Genomic DNA, 17794 nt, shown 5'->3' with positions numbered 1-17794 from the left:
CTCGACGGGTTGCCGTTGTGATGGTACGGTGTGAAGGCTAGAAACCCCAGCGTGCAGTTGGTGTCAGACAGGTTGGCCCAATGCTCCAGCACAACCAGCTTTGATTGGTGGAAAAAGATGACGTCGTTGCAGTGGGATTCGACCGGAACTTGGGGTCAGAGGTCAAAGTTTACATCAGAAAAAAACATTCATTAATTACAAGGCTAGCTATAGGCGTCATGTCTCCTGTATGTGAGAGATCATCTTAAGCCAATTAACAACTTAGTCTACCTGAAACTTAACGTAAAAGACTTAAAGTAGCATATTTCAATCAATCAATCAATCTAAGTAGTTGAGCAACGGACAGGCCAGTCCTATCTCTGACGTCATCCATCCAGTGTCGTCTTTGCTTTCCCTTTCTTTTCCCTCCTGGTACGATGCCCTGCGTGATTGTCTTTGACAGACCGTGGCTCTTGTCATAAGCCCCTACGATCTGAGTTTCTTCGTCATTACTATACGTAACAAGTTGAAATTAACCCCAAGTTACCCGAATCAAGCTACCAGGCAGGGGAAAATAACTCTACAAGAAAGTTGTTTGAAAGAGCTGATTGTGTAACTCTTCATTCTGATTTGTGTTAGGAACATTTTCTGTCAGCAGGAAGCAACGCAACTACGATAACCAATACAAACTTGCCTAAACCATAATACACTAATTACATTCTTTAGCCTAACCCAAACCAGCCACAACTCGTCATTAACCTTAACCACGCGCATCTACCCATATTACTAATATTAGCTTACAATGGAAAACTCAAGGTAATCTTTGACACACTTATAGCGCAGGGCAGAAACGATATCTCAAGCTGTCAATAAAAGAGGCACATAGGCCTACCAGTTTAGGAATGGGTGTCCGTTATAATTTATCAGTGGGCCTCAACAAAGGTCATAAAGTTACTAAAATTGAAAATGGCAGAAGAACAGGCCTACATGTAGAATGGGACTGCCACTATAATTAAGCATGCAAAATTCGTAAGGGATCTTCTTAGAGAAATTGCTGGATTTTCACCCTATGAAAGAAGATGTCAAGAGTTGCTGAAGATTTCCAAAGATAAACTTGCTCTAACGTTTTGCAAAAAGCGGTTGGGTACCCATGTTAGAGGTAAAAAGAAGAGAGAAGAAATGCAAGTCACTCGAGATCTCCAGAAATGAAGAGAGCTCATCAACATGCACAATAATTTACTTCAATTAAAAAAATAATGTAAAAAGTACAGAAATGATATCTATAAAGAAGGGATTCGGACCTATCGTGTAAACAATACGAGATGTAGACCAACTCACAAAGTACGTGTAGTTCTAGTTACCTGTATCCGGAGTGCCGAACACCTGGTATGTGTTCATCAAACCCAGAAGTAAAATCCAACAAGATGGCCTAAACCACCGAGTCATCGTCAGATGAAATGTCCTTTAAATTGGTTGAATTAATCCGTGAATTTTTGTTTCTTCCGTAAACAAAATGTTTGTTCACATTTGGAATGTTTGAGCTTAAAGCTTTGCAAAAACAATGTTATTTTACGTAAACTTTGTTGCAAGAATATGATTCACTGATAAACAGTTCGATAAACAGCTAGCTTCTTACACATCTCAAAAAAAGCTCTAATAACAAACAGCTATGATAAACAGCTGGTCACTAACACACAGCTATGATAAACACATTCCTTAACACACAGCTATGATAAACACATTCACTAACACACAGCTATGATAAACAGCTGGTACTAACACACAGCTATGATAAACACATTTACTAACACACAGCTATGATAAACACATTCACTAACACACAGCTATGATAAACAGCTGGTACTAACACACAGCTATGATAAACACATTTACTAACACATTTATGATAAACACATTCACTAACACAAAGCTATGATAAACACATTCACTAACAAACAACTATGATAAACAGCGGGTCACTAACCCACATCATCATCAAGCATCAGTCCACAAACACTGACTACGTGCGTTACTACACACTCGCGATTCTATCAGACATGGGACATCAGCCGGCGGTCGTCACGCTTGACTGACGCTAAAAATAAACATTCACTGAGCTCAATCTTGTGTCCGTGTGGATAAAACGGAACAATAGTCTATACACTGTAATGTGATGTTGGGTTAGTAATACGACCCTTGCAGTATATTTTTCACAGTTAAGTCCCTTGAATGTTCAGTCTGTTTACGGTGTGTAACTAGTGTGATATCAGACGGTGAATTCGAGACAAGATGTGTCGTCTGAGCTGTCTGTTGTGAATAATAATATACACGAGTTAACTCGATGAAGTCTCCTGTGTATTCTTAATTATAGAAATCAAGTGATCTAACATAAACCTTAAAAAAAAATTACAAGGTACACACAACGGTCACGAGAGTGATACGTATTTTAGGAAGGAAGGGAGAAATCAGTTCTAGCTTGTAGTGTTATTAGTCTCTAAAGAGCCACTTGATTGATGTAGGTCAAACCTGTTGACAATCTACGACAAATCAGCGGCTTCAGTCATTGTAAGGGAGGAAAGAATTGAAGCACCAGCCTCACATACACATACAGCAGAGATCTTAAACATACACATACTACAGATAGACCTTACACATACACATACACAGAGACCTTATACATACACATACTGGAGATAGACCTTACACATGCGCATACTGTACTAATATAGGCCCAAACAAACACTCAGTAATTCAAAGCACATAACTATAAACATAGGCATAACATATACGAATGGGCCTTACATTATAATAAGGGTGTAGGGTTGTACAATTATAATTAAAGGCCTACACTTACGTAGGTCTCAACACACACACACACACACTTATAATAGAAGGGCGACAAACACATCAACGATCTTCACCCCACCCCCACCCCTCACCAATGGAATAGAATTTATACATAAATCATGTATATACTTTTACCAGTGTCCCACTCTTCTCCCCTAAAATTTCAACCCCCCCCCCCCACACACACTCGAAGAAAAATATCTGAAATAAACACAAGTTACATCTACGAGAATAAGCGAACACACCAATCACATCTACGACCACACCAATCACACCCACGAACACACCAATTAGATCCAAAAACACACCAACCACATCCATGAACACACCAACCACATCCACGAACACACCAACCACATCCACGAACACACCAAATACATCCACGAACACACCAAACACATCCACGAACACACCAAACACATCCACGAACACACCAATCACATCCACGAACACACCAATCACATCCAACAACACACCAACCACATCCAAAAACACACCAACCACATCCACGAACACACCAATTACATCCACGAACACACCAATCACATCCACGAACACACCAATTACATCCACGATCACACCAATTAGATCCACGAACACACCAACCACATCCACGAACACACCAATCACATCCACGAACACACCAATCACATCCAACAACACACCAACCACATCCAAAAACACACCAACCACATCCACGAACACACCAATTAGATCCACGAACACACCAACCACATCCACGAACACACCAACCACATCCACGAACACATCAATCACATCCACAAACACACCAACCACATCCACAAACACACCAACCACATCCACGAACACAACAACCACATCCACGAACACACCAATCACATCCACAAACAAACCAACCACATCCACAAACACACCAATCACATCAACAAACACACCAATTACATCCACGAACACACCAACCACATCCACAAACACACCAACCACATCCACAAACACATCAATAACATCCACGAACACACCAATTAGATCCATGAACACACCAATTAGATCCACGAACACACCAATTAATCCAACAACACACCAACCACATCCACGAACACACCAATTACATCCACGAGCACACCAATTAGATCCAACAACACACCAACCACATCCACAAACACACCAATTACATCCACGAACACACCAACCACATCCACATCCACAAACACACCAACCACATCCACAAACACACCAACCACATCCACGAACACAACAATAACATCCACGAACACACCAATTAGATCCATGAACACACCAATTAGATCCACGAACACACCAATTAATCCAACAACACACCAACCACATCCACGAACACACCAATTACATCCACGATCACACCAATTAGATCCAACAACACACCAACCACATCCACGAACACACCAATTACATTCACGAACACACCAATCACATCCACGAACACACCATCACATCCACGAACACACCAACCACATCCACGAACACACCAACCACATCCACGAACACACCAATATGTGATTGTGATAGCGTATCCCCGATCAGTCAACAAGGTTAGAGATAAAATGTGAAATTTCTTAGCGTGAACCAGAGGTTCTCATATCATTTACCAGAGTGGTGTCAGGTAGATCGTCCTTGGGAGACTGCGGTGAAAATATTTGACACAATCATGGCAAGTAGCGCAGTGGCGTAGCGAGGTCGGGTGCCACCCAGTGCGACACTTAATGGTGTCACCCCCACACAGACTTAGCGACCCTTCCCGAGACAAACTTTCAATTTTCGATTTGCACCCCCCCTTAAACTTTCGATTTGCACCCCCCTCAAATTTTTCTCTGTACATTTTGCTAATTTTTGCCTTGGTGTCACCCCCCCTCCCCCCTAAATGGTGTCACCCGGTGCGGTCCGCCCCCCCCCCCACCCACCCCCCCCCCCCCTCGCTACGCCTCTGAAGTAGCGTATTGGGAAAGTGTGACTTCATCGTGCAGTGAATAGTGCACTTAATTATTTCGCATTTTTTTTTAAAAGAAAGTTTTTATATCGCCATACATATTGATCAATATTGATCAATATATAATCAACCTCCACCCAGCTTTATTCGTATTTTTAAAAAAAATGAAAAAAAAATATTTAAAAAATAACAACTAGGGGTTGAGGGTCGGGATGAGCTAAAATTACTAAGGCGCTAAGGAGGTCTGACTTCTGTGCATATAGGTAAAGGGACATTCGTCTTACGGAGCGTGACGTTATTTATGGACGATGCCGCCAGCGAGAAAGTCACGTGCATGAGTCGATTTGTTTGTTTTAATGATGTGAAGTAAAGAAAGTTATCGTACACATTTAAGTTATTGCTGACGATAAAAAAAAACAACAACCAAAGGAATGAGAACAATATCAATAGTTGTGCTACTGTTTTTAAATTAGGTTACATCTAGTGATTGGAATCTTCATGTACCTATGATGTAGATGCAGTGGCGTAGCGAGGTCGGGTGTCACCCGTTGCGGCACATAATGATCAATTCTTTAACACCCCCCCCCCCCGTAAGAAAAAAACATATATATATATATATATATATATATATATATATATATATATATATATATATATATATATATATATATATATATATATATATATATATATATATATATATATATATATATATATATATATATATATATATATATATATATATATATATATATATATATATATATATATATACCATACACTATACACACTTGTAAGTATGTGTATGCGCATGTGTTATTGTATTCAAATATTTTTTCTGAATGTATTTAAATTTTTACCCCCCCCCCCCCCCCCCCAAACTCATACATGGCTTAACACATAGGTTATTACGATTCTCAACGAAAATTTTTCCTCAGGCAGATTTTGCAACGTTGAGTTGATGTAACTTACCCCCTCACTCCCCCCCCCCCCCCAGATGTGCTCAGATAATACTAACGATTTTTATCCAAAGTCGGTTATAAATACAGCTGGATGTAGCATATGTTTTCTCTATCATTATCAGGTTTACGTCATGGTGTTACCCCCCCCCCCCCCTCCACCCTTGTCGGGATTTGTTAACTGTGCTCTTAAAAGACTATTTAACTCACTCTAATTAATCATTTAATTCAGGGGAATTATTATTTTTCTGTATATATTTTGCTATTTTTTGCCTTGGTGTCACCCCCCACCCCTAAATGGTGTCACCCGGCACCCGCCATCGCTACGCCTCTGTATAGATGCACACGAGTTGTGCGAGGTACGGACGCTTGCTATTTCTCCCTGTCCATAGCACCCCCCCCCCCCCTTGGTTTTACAACGGGAACTGACTCAAAATGAAGCCCCTTTCACACATATTACTCAAATCTTCTACTATATAGCCTACTAAGATTGTCGTAGTGTCATTGAATGTATCAGTTTATCTTAATCAAGCCAACTGGAGTAGTTTCTCTTTGGGTTCCCTGTGAGAAGTCTATAGTAGTACTTGACCTTTGACCGTGACCCTAAACCTATCTCAGAGCACAACACTTGCATTCGCGGTTTACACCCCCCCCCCCCCCCCCCAAAAAAAAAACCCCAACAACAAACAAACTATAAATACAACATCGTCAAGTAATGTTTGCCTTAATTTTTCTTCATAAATTGACCAACAGCACTACACATCACTTACTTAGCTTGGGCACCAAAACACGAAAACAGATATGTTATTAACAAAGTAACAAAGAAGAAATAACAATACTCTTGAAAACGAGACTAAATTAGAACTTTAAACAGATTTACCCCCACCCCCGAATAGATGCTTGAAAGAAACACTGGCAGTAATTAATTATGATCAGTGTTTCTTCCAGACTTTTTTCTACGGGGGGGGGGTGGGGTGAGAGGGGGCGTGGGGGGGGGGGGGGTGAGAGGGGGCGTGGAGGGGGAAGGTACTGACACTGGTAAAAGTATATATTTTGTATATAAAATTCCATTTCGTTTTTTCGGGGGGGGGGGGGGGGGGCGGTAGACGTTCTTCGGGGGAGGGGGGGTCTACTTAGCTATTAAGCTTTATTTTCAGTTTAAACTTTGACTATTTTGTTTCAGTTTGATGCCATGGAGCAAAACGACACAATCTTGACCAGAGCACTATCTTTACTAGTCTTTACATTTAGGCTTACTTCTAAAAAAGTACAATTATTAATTAAGTCATTTACGTCCTGGTTCATTTTGAAAATCTATATTTGAGGCATCTGATTATTTTAGAGATGCAAAAATAATAAAAATAAGTTATTAGCATGTCTACTGACAACTTATTAAATAGACTTACATTTTTTACTCAAGGTTAATTTTTAATGCTTGCACCTCTTATCTAAGAACTGTTGATTTTCGGTAGCTAGTGCAACCAGATTACTAACAGCTGATTTTGATTAGCACTACTGAGTGTTTGAATTTTTTGTTGTTATTTATTATTCAATAATTATAGATCTGAATTTCTATTATAATTCATGCACAGCCTAATCATTAACAAGAAATGGATGAGGTTTTTATATTTATACGATTTTTGACGATCAATTCTTTAACTGATGGACACTGGACAGCAGTAGTAATCTAGAATCTAAAAAGTAGAAATTAGAAATCTAGAAAATCAAAAAAGTTGTTTTTAGTTTTTTTAAATCTAAAATCTAACTACAACTAGATCTATTACTATTCACTAATCTAATCTAGACTCTAGACTTCTCTCTAAATCTAGATTGTAATCTCTCAATCTAGATCTAATTTTAGAAATCTAGGGAGAATATTTATACCGGTGTCCGATAATAATAATGGAAGCTTCTTTAAAAAAGGGGTGTTAGGTTACTGGTCCGATAATAATAATGGAAGCTTCTTTAAAAAAGGGGTGTTAGGTTACTGGTAGTTAACTAAATAATACACACATGGCTGGCTAATTTCAATACTAACCCCAACCCTGGTTCTATCATACGCCTAACCCTAATTTTTAACCATAAAATTAGTCGAGATTACAATACTACTAACAAACCCAACACACCTATTTTATGGAGGAGTCTATTATCGGACACCGGTATCTATAACTAGAATCTATAATCATCCGAAATCTAGACTACTAACCTAGAGTTTCTAGTTTAGTTTAGTCTAAAGCTAAAATCTGTCTAAATCTAGATTTACTAAGACATCTGTAAAAGTAATCTACTCTACTTAACTCTACTAGATCTAGATCTAGCGATGATATTTTGAGTCGACCCTTTGAATCTGGGACAGAACCTCCCCCCGGCCTGGCCTCAACCAACGGGTGGGCTTGTTGCATTGAGTTAAATATAAACTCAAAACAATAATTTGGACAATCACCTTTCAGCCACATACCACGCACTCACAGTGTTGTGTGTCATGTCTTAACTTAACCGAAACAAACTATTCATTATCATTATTAATAGTTAATTTGTTAATGAACTAATTTATTATATACTGATACTACACATTTTCTGTATGATGCTATAGCACTTTGTCTATAATTTTTTTAGTTATATATTAGTACTATTTAAGGATCAGTTTAGTTTCTGCATGGAGAAAAAATAAACTGCTTTTTTTGGTCCTTTTTAGCTCCAAAAAGAGTTACTTCAGCTGCCAACCAAAACACAAGAAAGCTCGCGTGTGATTGGTTGGCGGCTGACACTATGAAATCCTAAAAGGACGGCTCAAAATGTATATCTCTACTAGAATTCGAGTCTTCTAGATAGATGTATTCTAAATCTAGATCAAGATTTTAGCCCTTACGGCAGCTAAGTAAACTCTAGACTTTTAAGTTTTAACCATAATAAAATGGCCTATAGGCTATAGCATAGACAGTCTATAGTAAAACTATAGTAGTACTAGTGTATTTACGTGTAGGCTATAGATCTAGTAACTACTGTCTCCTAGATAAATCTATATGCAGATAGAATTAACTAAATTTAGATTTAGTCTTCTTTTTTTTAAGGTCAAGGCATGGAATCAATACATAAGTGCATTCAGTACATTTTATTAAAATAATACAGCCCAAAGGCCTAACTAATACAATTACCAAACACATCTCTCACCCACTAACACTAAACTGACTAAACTACACAAATGTAAACATTGGGGTTGGAGTGTGTGACTGTGAATGACCAATAGGCCTAACTAAATTTAGTTTCTAGATAAAAATTCTATTATCAGTCTAATAGTTTGATTACATTTATTTTTTATAGTACAGATCTAGATCTAGAAGCTGGTAAATCAGCAATCTAATACTTATCTGCTAAAAGTTAAACAACAGATATTGGCCTGACAGGATTTGTATTTAGACTATTTACTAGTATTTACTATTTACATTTTCATATAGTGGACATGGTAGCCTTTTTTTAATATAATAATACAATAGTTATTAATTCAATCATTCACAGGGGTCAGGTAATTTTTCTCAGTATTGCTGATGTAATAAATAACCAGGGTTTCTTTCAGTTGACTTGCAGACATTTTTCTCAAGAGAGAACTCTGTGAGAAACTCTGGAAATAACTTATCCAAATAAAAAATAACATACCTAAGCAGGATTAAGTACAAAGGGAAACAACTGTAAATTATTTGTCCACTCATTTTTTTTAAATCTGCTCACATAATATGGCTTTTAATAACATGGGGTGACAGTTCTTGCTTATTACATTTTCTACCCAGAATTCAACCTAATTTTAATTTGCTTAGCCACATTTGATTTGGTATTTTGTTAATTTTTAACCTGGTATAATTTTGTTAATATAGGCCTAATGATTTAAAAAAAATATAAACCTACTTCTAGATTTAAGTTTCAAAATTTAATCTTATTTCTTAATACCTACTTAACAAATGATTATTAGTAATACATTTTCTGTGGCTTTAAGTATTCATGAAGTTGTTTTTTAACTTTAATTCTAATTTTTAAAAACCCAGGAGCAGGCCACTCTGGAAGACATAATACAACAACAAAAGCAACTAGCCAAAGCTATAGACGACCACCAGGTGGATGAATGCAAGAAGTGTATCAACGAACTGGTCCGGCCTGCTGTGGTCACCCACTGCCCGAATGCCCTCAACTGGTACCTGTGTCCACATCAGCATTCTACACCCTTACTTCACGCCATCGCCAAAGGGCTTGCGGATACTGCCCTGTACCTCATGCGATGCGGCTGCGACCCCCACGCTGACCCTAATAAACTTAAATTCCCTGGTTTAAAGTCCGCTGATGTCATCACTTCCAAGGCTTTGTTCAGGGCAGTGGATAAATCAGGTTTTGAGAAAGTTTTTAAAAAAATGTTGGAGAAGGCCGAGAAGTTGGTTGTTGATAAAAACGGAGACACAGTCCTGCATGTGATTGTGAGAAAGAAATCGGAGTCATTGTTTGAAGCAGTTTTAGCATCTCGCTGGCTGCAGAAAATGTTGCACCATGCTAACAATCAAGGGTATCTTCCACTTCACATTGCAGCAAGTTCAAACTTCCTCCCGTTCTTTCAGATTTTATTCTCGCCCCAGACTCCGGCGGAAATTTTAAGCTCACATATACTTCCAGACACTCAAGTTTCTTCCTACTTGGTAGATAAGTGTGATGAGCTGAAAGATTCTGTTCACAGCGCTTGCAGCAACCTGAGCATAAATGCACCTGTGAAGGTGAGAAAAACCACAGCCTTGCACCTTGCGGCATCTGAGAGATTAGTCCAGATGGTGCAGTTGCTGCTAAAGCTGGGCGCAGACGTCAATGCCACTGACGAAGCCGGAAAAACACCTCTAGTCGAGTGCTTGGATCTTCGGGGAGATAAAAATATTTCCCAGTCGTCTGCGTGTGATCTGTTGCATGTGTGTCGGATTCTCATAGAAAAAGGTGCCAGTGTTAACGTGAAGAGCAGTATCAGGTACTCTGAGAGGCGATCCATGGCTAACGATGATGTCTTAACTCCCCTGCACTTAGCTGCTGGGGTTGGCTCTAAGGATATAGTAGAGCTACTCCTCAACAATGGTGCTAATCCTTGCCTCTTGAGTGGCGACATCGGGAAAATCCCTCTCCAGTTTGCTTTAGAGCAAGGGCACAACGACGCTGCATCATCGCTTATGTCCCCTGAATTATACCCAAGCGGGTTCCTATCATCTCATATGGATTACGCGTTTAACTCCCTTCTTCACTATGCTGACAGATGCAACACCGCGGTCATCAGTGAGTTAATTAACCTGTCCACCTCTCTAGACAGACCAAATGTTAATCGCTTGCGTCCGTTAGATAAAGCAATATCTAGCCGGAACATTGAATACGTTGAGCTGCTTCTCGCCACGGAGCCTTGTATTGTTAATGTCCATTTGTACCAGGACCCGGCTGCGTATCCCCCCCTTCACCTTGCTGCCAGCTCAGGTAACGTCAAGCTATGCCAGACTCTACTCTCCTACGGTGCAGACATCTACGCCAGGGCTTTCGGTAAACACAGGGCTTTTAGAAAAGCTTTCAAATTTGACAGGTTCGACACGGGGGTTTACCTGTGTGAGCAGATGTCAAGGCCGTTCTCGAAGCTGGAAAGGGAGGAGCTGGTGAGCCAGGAGCTGGCGCTGCGTCTGGTCCGTCCTGATTTGGCTGCCAGGTTGAGGCACAGGCTGGACGAGGTGCCAAGGCTGGTCATGTCTTGTCTGGATGTAATCAGGACCGTGTTTATCTGCACGCACCTCAGCTTCAAGGACATGCACACCCTGCCAGTTCCTGATGCTGTTGTTAAAGCCTTGAGGTACCAGAACACTGACATTTTAGACACCAATCAGCATGGTTAGCTTCATTTTATTTAAATATTAATTTTTGGTATGTAGTTTATAAATTTATCTGGCTGAATTTATTTAAAGAATTAATAGAAAATCAAAGAAAATACAATTCTGGGAATAGTTGTCTAGAAATAGACACAAACTATGAGAAATGTAATTATGCTAATTGAATTGAATTTAGTTCTGTTAATTAAAATATTTATCTGGCACAAAATAAGAGAAATACAACTCTGCTAAGTGAATTTATTTTTAACCTGTAATTTAAAATATTTATTTGGCATGGTGTCAATGTGGTATGGTATTCCTGCTATCAGCAAGCTTTCTGTGCCAGTACATGTCCTATAAGTTTAATTTTTAGTTCACTCAAATCTTGAATATTAGTTTTGAAATGGTTACACACACAATTCCAGCTAGTTTTTTTTTTATTAAATCTGTTTCCACTAAATCTTTCTTTATCTGCTTTAATTAATTCTATGATGTTCGATGACTTATTCAGACATTTAAAATTTCTGGGTTTGGGGGAGGGGGGCTGACGGTGGACTGGTTAACATAGTTTCTTTTTTCTATTTTGTTCGGGGTTGGGGTGGGATAGCACATGATCCAGGGGTGGGGATGACATGCTCCATTTGAGATTGGATTAATTTAACTATCAAGGACAGCTAGAACTGTTCTATTCAAGGACTGCTAGAACTGTTCTATTCGTATCAGTTAAGTATTTGGGATGGGGGAGGGGAGGTGATTCTGAATGATTTAAATAAAGGTGTTGGGGGGGGGGGGGGGGGGGGAGGAGACAGTGACTATCAGTGACCTGTTAAAAATATACAACATTTCAATTAATTATTGATCTCTGATAAAAAATACCTCTACAAATACTCTGCCTGCTCACTCCTTTCTTTTGATTTTTTTCCTCATTATTTATTCTTTATACAAGAACTGATGCCAAATATTACCACAGTGTACATGCAAGAGTAAGTTTTTTTTTTACTTCTAAATTTTTATGCATGTCCTTGTAATAGGTTATATAATATTGCCCTTTATTTCCGTATACTTGTTGTGAAGAAACCTGATAGCTCCATATTATTTTGTATTGTCTGTAACTTATAACGAGAACTTATATAGACCCAGAACTTATAAAAGCTTGTTACAAACATCTGCATTTTATTCAATTGGCCTTCTGCTGCATGCCTTGTCTTGTAAAAGGTCAGAAAAAAATGTTCTGTTTAAATTTTTTAGATGATTTACAGTTCAGTATACTTAGTTTTTCAAAGTTTGTATATTATTTGAAAATAGAGTTTCTTTCAAGCATCTCTCAGAGACCACCCCCCCCCCCCCCTCCTCTTTTGCAATTCCACCTCTCCCTCCCCTCCCCCACAGACAAAAAATATATTATTGATTTAGAAAATATAAAATTTAACCAGTCCCCGTCCCCCCACATGAAAATTATAAAAGTGTCCCCCCCCCCACCCCGTTGGAGAAAATGACTGAAAGAAACCCTATTTAAAATTCTTGAGCCAGTAATTTAAAAGCATATTTGAATGCATAAATAAGGTCTGTGAATATTAAGAATATTTAATTGATTTAGTCACTAAATCCAATTTAGTTTTTTTCAAAGGTTGTTGATACAAATCTTTATGTGGCAACTTTTGCTATACACTGAATTTGCAGGTAGGCCTATATTATAATTGAATTTTTGTGACTTGATTAATTAAAAAAAAATATTAATATTAGATTTGGTCAGTTTTTTAAATAGTTTATATTAGTCTTGTCTTACAGGCTTATTTATTTTGTTGAGAGATTTGGCAGTTAGCTGTACAAAAATCTGGCTTGTTAGAGTTGTTCTAGTCTGGTGAGATTTCTGATCTTCCATCTTATAAATGTATATAGTTTTGGGGAATGTTTTTTTTCTGAACTTATTCCTACAATTTTTGTATTTGTATACTGCATGCCATAATAAATGATTTGATTGGCTATTCACAGTCATGAAGTGTGTGAAGTAAGTCTTTTGGAGTAATACCTGAAACATGTACTATAGGAATAAACTGTTTTATTTCATTTATTAAATATGTGTCCTGTCATACAGAGATTGTATGCTTGTTTTAGGTGTGTGCATGTGTGTGCTTGTGTTAGGTGTGTATGTGTGTAACACATTAGTGTATGTTACAATAATGTGTGATACCTTCACATGAATGCCAAATTCATTGAACACAAACATTTCTTATTGTCTCTCCCTAGTAAAAACACAAATATCTTGTTGCCTCTCCATTGTAAAAACACAAATATCTTGTTGCCTCTCCATTGTAAAAACACAAATATCTTGTTGCCTCTCCCTAGTAAAAACACAAATATCTTGTTGCCTCTCCATTGTAAAAACACAAATATCTTGTTGCCTCTCCATTGTAAAAACACAAATATCTTGTTGCCTCTCCCTAGTAAAAACACAAATATCTTGTTGCCTCTCCATTGTAAAAACACAAATATCTTGTTGCCTCTCCATTGTAAAAACACAAATATCTTGTTGCCTCTCCCTAGTAAAAACACAAATATCTTGTTGCCTCTCCATTGTAAAAACACAAATATCTTGCTGCATCTCTTTGTTAAGCCCAGATATCTTGCTGCCTGTCCCTAGTAAAAACACAAATATCTTGTTGCCTCTCCATTGTAAAAACACAAATATCTTGCTGCCTCTCCCTAGTAAAAACACAATTATCTTGTTGCCTCTCCATTGTAAAAACACAATTATCTTGTTGCCTCTCCATTGTAAAAACACAATTATCTTGTTGCCTCTCCATTGTAAAAACACAAATATCTTGCTGCCTCTCCTTTGTTAAGCACAAATATATATTGCCTCTCACAGTAAAAAAAACCAATATCGTACTGCCTCTCAATAACCCTACTTATTACATATCAATAAAACCTGTAGCTGAACCCCCCCCCCCCCCCCTTCTTTTCCAACACAGCACCACACAAAGTTGGTCTGGTGTTGACATAAAAATAATTAAAAACAAAAACAAAGCCTGTATCTCAAATAGATTTACTTGTCTCGTAATTCAGAGTAGCGTTCAAGGGATGTAACCATAATTATGTAACAATTTACAGTTATGTCCCTGTTAATTAATGTTGAGCTTGCAGTTATGAAGTATTGGTATTGGAAATTTCGATTTATATAAAAATAAAAATGGCTATTTTCTGCAATGGTTTTAAACTTTCGTTTGGTATCTAAGTTTACATTATATATTTTTAAATTTAAAGGATAGAAAATCGTTAAATGGACATCACGAAATAAGTAGCTTACAATGTTGTAAGCTACTTACAATGTTAATTAGTGTGCTAGTTTTGGCATACCTAGTTTGCAGACAAATTACCCTGTTCAGTATCTGAAAAGATAACCTCACTTTGATACTCCCGTGAGTTTGCTGACATCTCTGTATGTAACAGTACACAGTGTATCTGTGTTAAACATCATACCTCTGTATCATACACTTAAGTTCCTTTCCTCTGATGTATCTGACACCCCCTGTATCTTACAGTATTTGATATATATATATATATATATATATATATATATATATATATATATTTATGTATATATAATTATATATGTGTGTGTGTGTGTATCACATAATCCAGCATCAAAGTTTCTTATGTAACATGATCGTCCATTGGGCAAGTGAAGTAGAGTTCATCTGTTTCTTTCAAGGTCTGCACTATACCCAGCCGTCTTTACTTTCCCCAACGTTACTCATGTAGAGAGCTGGGGGAACTCATGGACATTCTTCGGACTTGAACCTGGATTCTAACTCGAGACTTTCGGGTTAGCAGTCCTTTTCTCAACCTTTCGACTATATCGTCTCATCGCACCAACAAATATAAACATATATGAGGGTCCACACATAAAATAAAATTAAAAAATTAATTAGAATTTAAAAAAAATTAACAATCATACATCTTTAGGGTTTAGCGAAATTTTATTCAAAGCAAAAGAAAAATGAATGGTTCAAAATCAATTTGAGAATCAATCAATAATATACATTTCAATCATTGTTGTCAATATGTTTACACAGATCAATCGTGCCAATGGTGAATATGAGATGACGTCAACAAATGGATTGGCCAAGTTTTCACAATGTCGAAAAATAGCACGATTCTTTACAAAAATATATATCATGTTCAATTGTACAAGTATTTGGTTATGTATGTGGCTATATTATGTCACTGTACACAGAAATACGACGGATAAGGCAGGATACTCATGACAAAGGCTTGCCAAAACGAAATCGCATTCTTACACACACTGTCTAGACACGTACGTTTTCACACGAGTCAGATCAGATACACAGCTATGTATAGAACAAGGATAACCCTTAAATATTTCTTTGTAAACATTTTCTTAGTTCACTCCCCTGAATATTTCGCTAGCAGTCTGAAGACAATCTGAGTCAGCCGAAGTATTTATAAGTTGTAACAGAAATATCAAACACACACACACTATACATTGTTTCTAAAAAACAGCCTCTTCGCTACCCAATATCTGACCTCTTCGAAAAGTATAGATCTATCTAAAAATCTTAAACAATAAACATATGTATAAATGAATATTTATATATATATATATATATATATATATATATATATATATATATATATATATATATATATAGGCATATATATCCTATATGTATATCTTAAAGACTTCTCAGAAAAAAGTGTCCGTATTTCAAGGCAGCTTATAACTAAAAAAATGACGTATTTTCTGAGATTAGATATTTTCAAACAACTGATTTTTGTTGTGGACGAAAGTACGGATTTTATATTTTCAGAAGAAAGGAACTAATGCATGGATACAATTCATCGACAGCAGTTTAGTTAACATCAACGTAATATATTCGTGTTGGTAAAAATATTTGGGGTGGATGTTACTTAGTCTTTGCTCGTGCCAATGGGGGAAGTGGTACCCTTTCCCCACTTTTTCACCGGATGTCTGTACACCAATCTGACACCTCCAGATGATGTCATAACCCAGATGTCATAACCCAGCTGATGTCATAACCCATAAGTCATAACCCATATGTTATAACACAGAAGTCATAACCCAGATGATGTCATAACCCAGATGTCATAACCCAGATGATGTCATAACCCAGGTGTCATAACCCAGATGTCATGACCCAGATGATGTCATAACCCAGGTGTCATAACCCAGATGTCATGACCCAGATGATGTCATAACCCAGATGATGTCATAACCCAGATGATGTCATAACCCAGATGTCATAACCCATATGCCATGACCCATATGTCATGACCCATATGTTATAACCCAGATGATGTCATAACCCAGATGATGTCATAACCCAGATGTCATAACCCAGATGTCATGACCCAGATGATGTCATAACCCAGATGTCATGACCCAGATGATATCATAACTCTATCTAGAAATTGAAACGAAAACGAGGTGGATTTGTGCTATTGCGAAAGTGAAGACAATCTTGGAGTGTGTGTGGAAGCGGAGTGTGTTTTTGGGTTAGATATTAATTTTTCATCGATAGAATTGTGTTTGTGTGTGTAGAGTTATCTTGGGGTGTGTTGGAAGCGAAAGTGCAGTGATTCATTTGGGCTAGAGATTATTTTTTTTAACAGATAGATTTGTGTGTGTATAGATCTTAGTGTGTGTTTGGAAGCGAAAATGAAGTGATTCATATGGGCTAGAGATTATTTTTTATTGAAAGATTATTATGTGTGTATCTATCTTGGGGTGTGTTTAGCAGCGAAAGTAGAGTGTGTTATTTGATTTAGACATTATTTGTTTATTGATAGATGTGTGTGTGTGTATCTATGTGTGAGGCCTAACCTTTGAGAGTCGTCTACTATAATATTGTCACGTAGAACAGCGAACACCAGCATCTACTTTACACCAAGATATATATAGTTGAGCTGTTGAGCTAGCCACTACCAGTCTTATCGTCTGCTAGAAAAAAATTGCTAGCTGGTTGGTGGTAGATAGGGTTGTGACCGGGGAAGTGGGGTGTCCACAGGAGAGACTGATTCTTCGGTCAGATGTTTAGAGTGACTTCCTAGCTATGAGTGCCATTAAAAGCTGATTAACCCATTTCTGTACACATGTGAAGTGGCATAAAAGGACGGGGGGAGGGGGGGGGAGGTACTGGGATTGTTGGTAATAAAAC

General features: G+C 37.7%; 1 protein-coding gene and 1 long non-coding RNA gene across 2 annotated transcripts; one reads left to right on the top strand and one right to left on the bottom strand.

Moving 5' to 3' along the window:
* Positions 1-5: 5 nt before the first annotated feature.
* On the bottom strand, positions 6-1997 carry LOC131929654 (uncharacterized). Its single transcript, XR_009383988.1, has 3 exons — positions 1964-1997; positions 1341-1632; positions 6-148 (listed from the first exon to the last, which is right to left on the bottom strand). It is a non-coding gene; the product is annotated as an uncharacterized LOC131929654 (long non-coding RNA).
* A 4985-nt stretch (positions 1998-6982) lies between these two features.
* LOC131929649 (ankyrin-1) lies at positions 6983-11934 on the top strand. The gene is made up of 2 exons (XM_059285951.1): positions 6983-7349; positions 9768-11934. The coding sequence occupies exons 1-2, from the start codon at positions 7341-7343 to the stop codon at positions 11619-11621; spliced, it is 1863 nt and encodes a 620-aa protein (XP_059141934.1). The 5' UTR covers positions 6983-7340; the 3' UTR covers positions 11622-11934.
* Positions 11935-17794: the final 5860 nt, after the last annotated feature.

This window comes from Physella acuta, unplaced genomic scaffold (genome assembly GCF_028476545.2).
Source record: "Physella acuta isolate Inbredline_101_S28 unplaced genomic scaffold, ASM2847654v3 ptg001660l, whole genome shotgun sequence".
In the NCBI taxonomy this organism is placed as follows: domain Eukaryota; kingdom Metazoa; phylum Mollusca; class Gastropoda; family Physidae; genus Physella; species Physella acuta.
The sequence above is the reverse complement of the archived record's forward strand: the minus strand, read 5'-3'. Positions and strand labels throughout refer to the sequence as shown.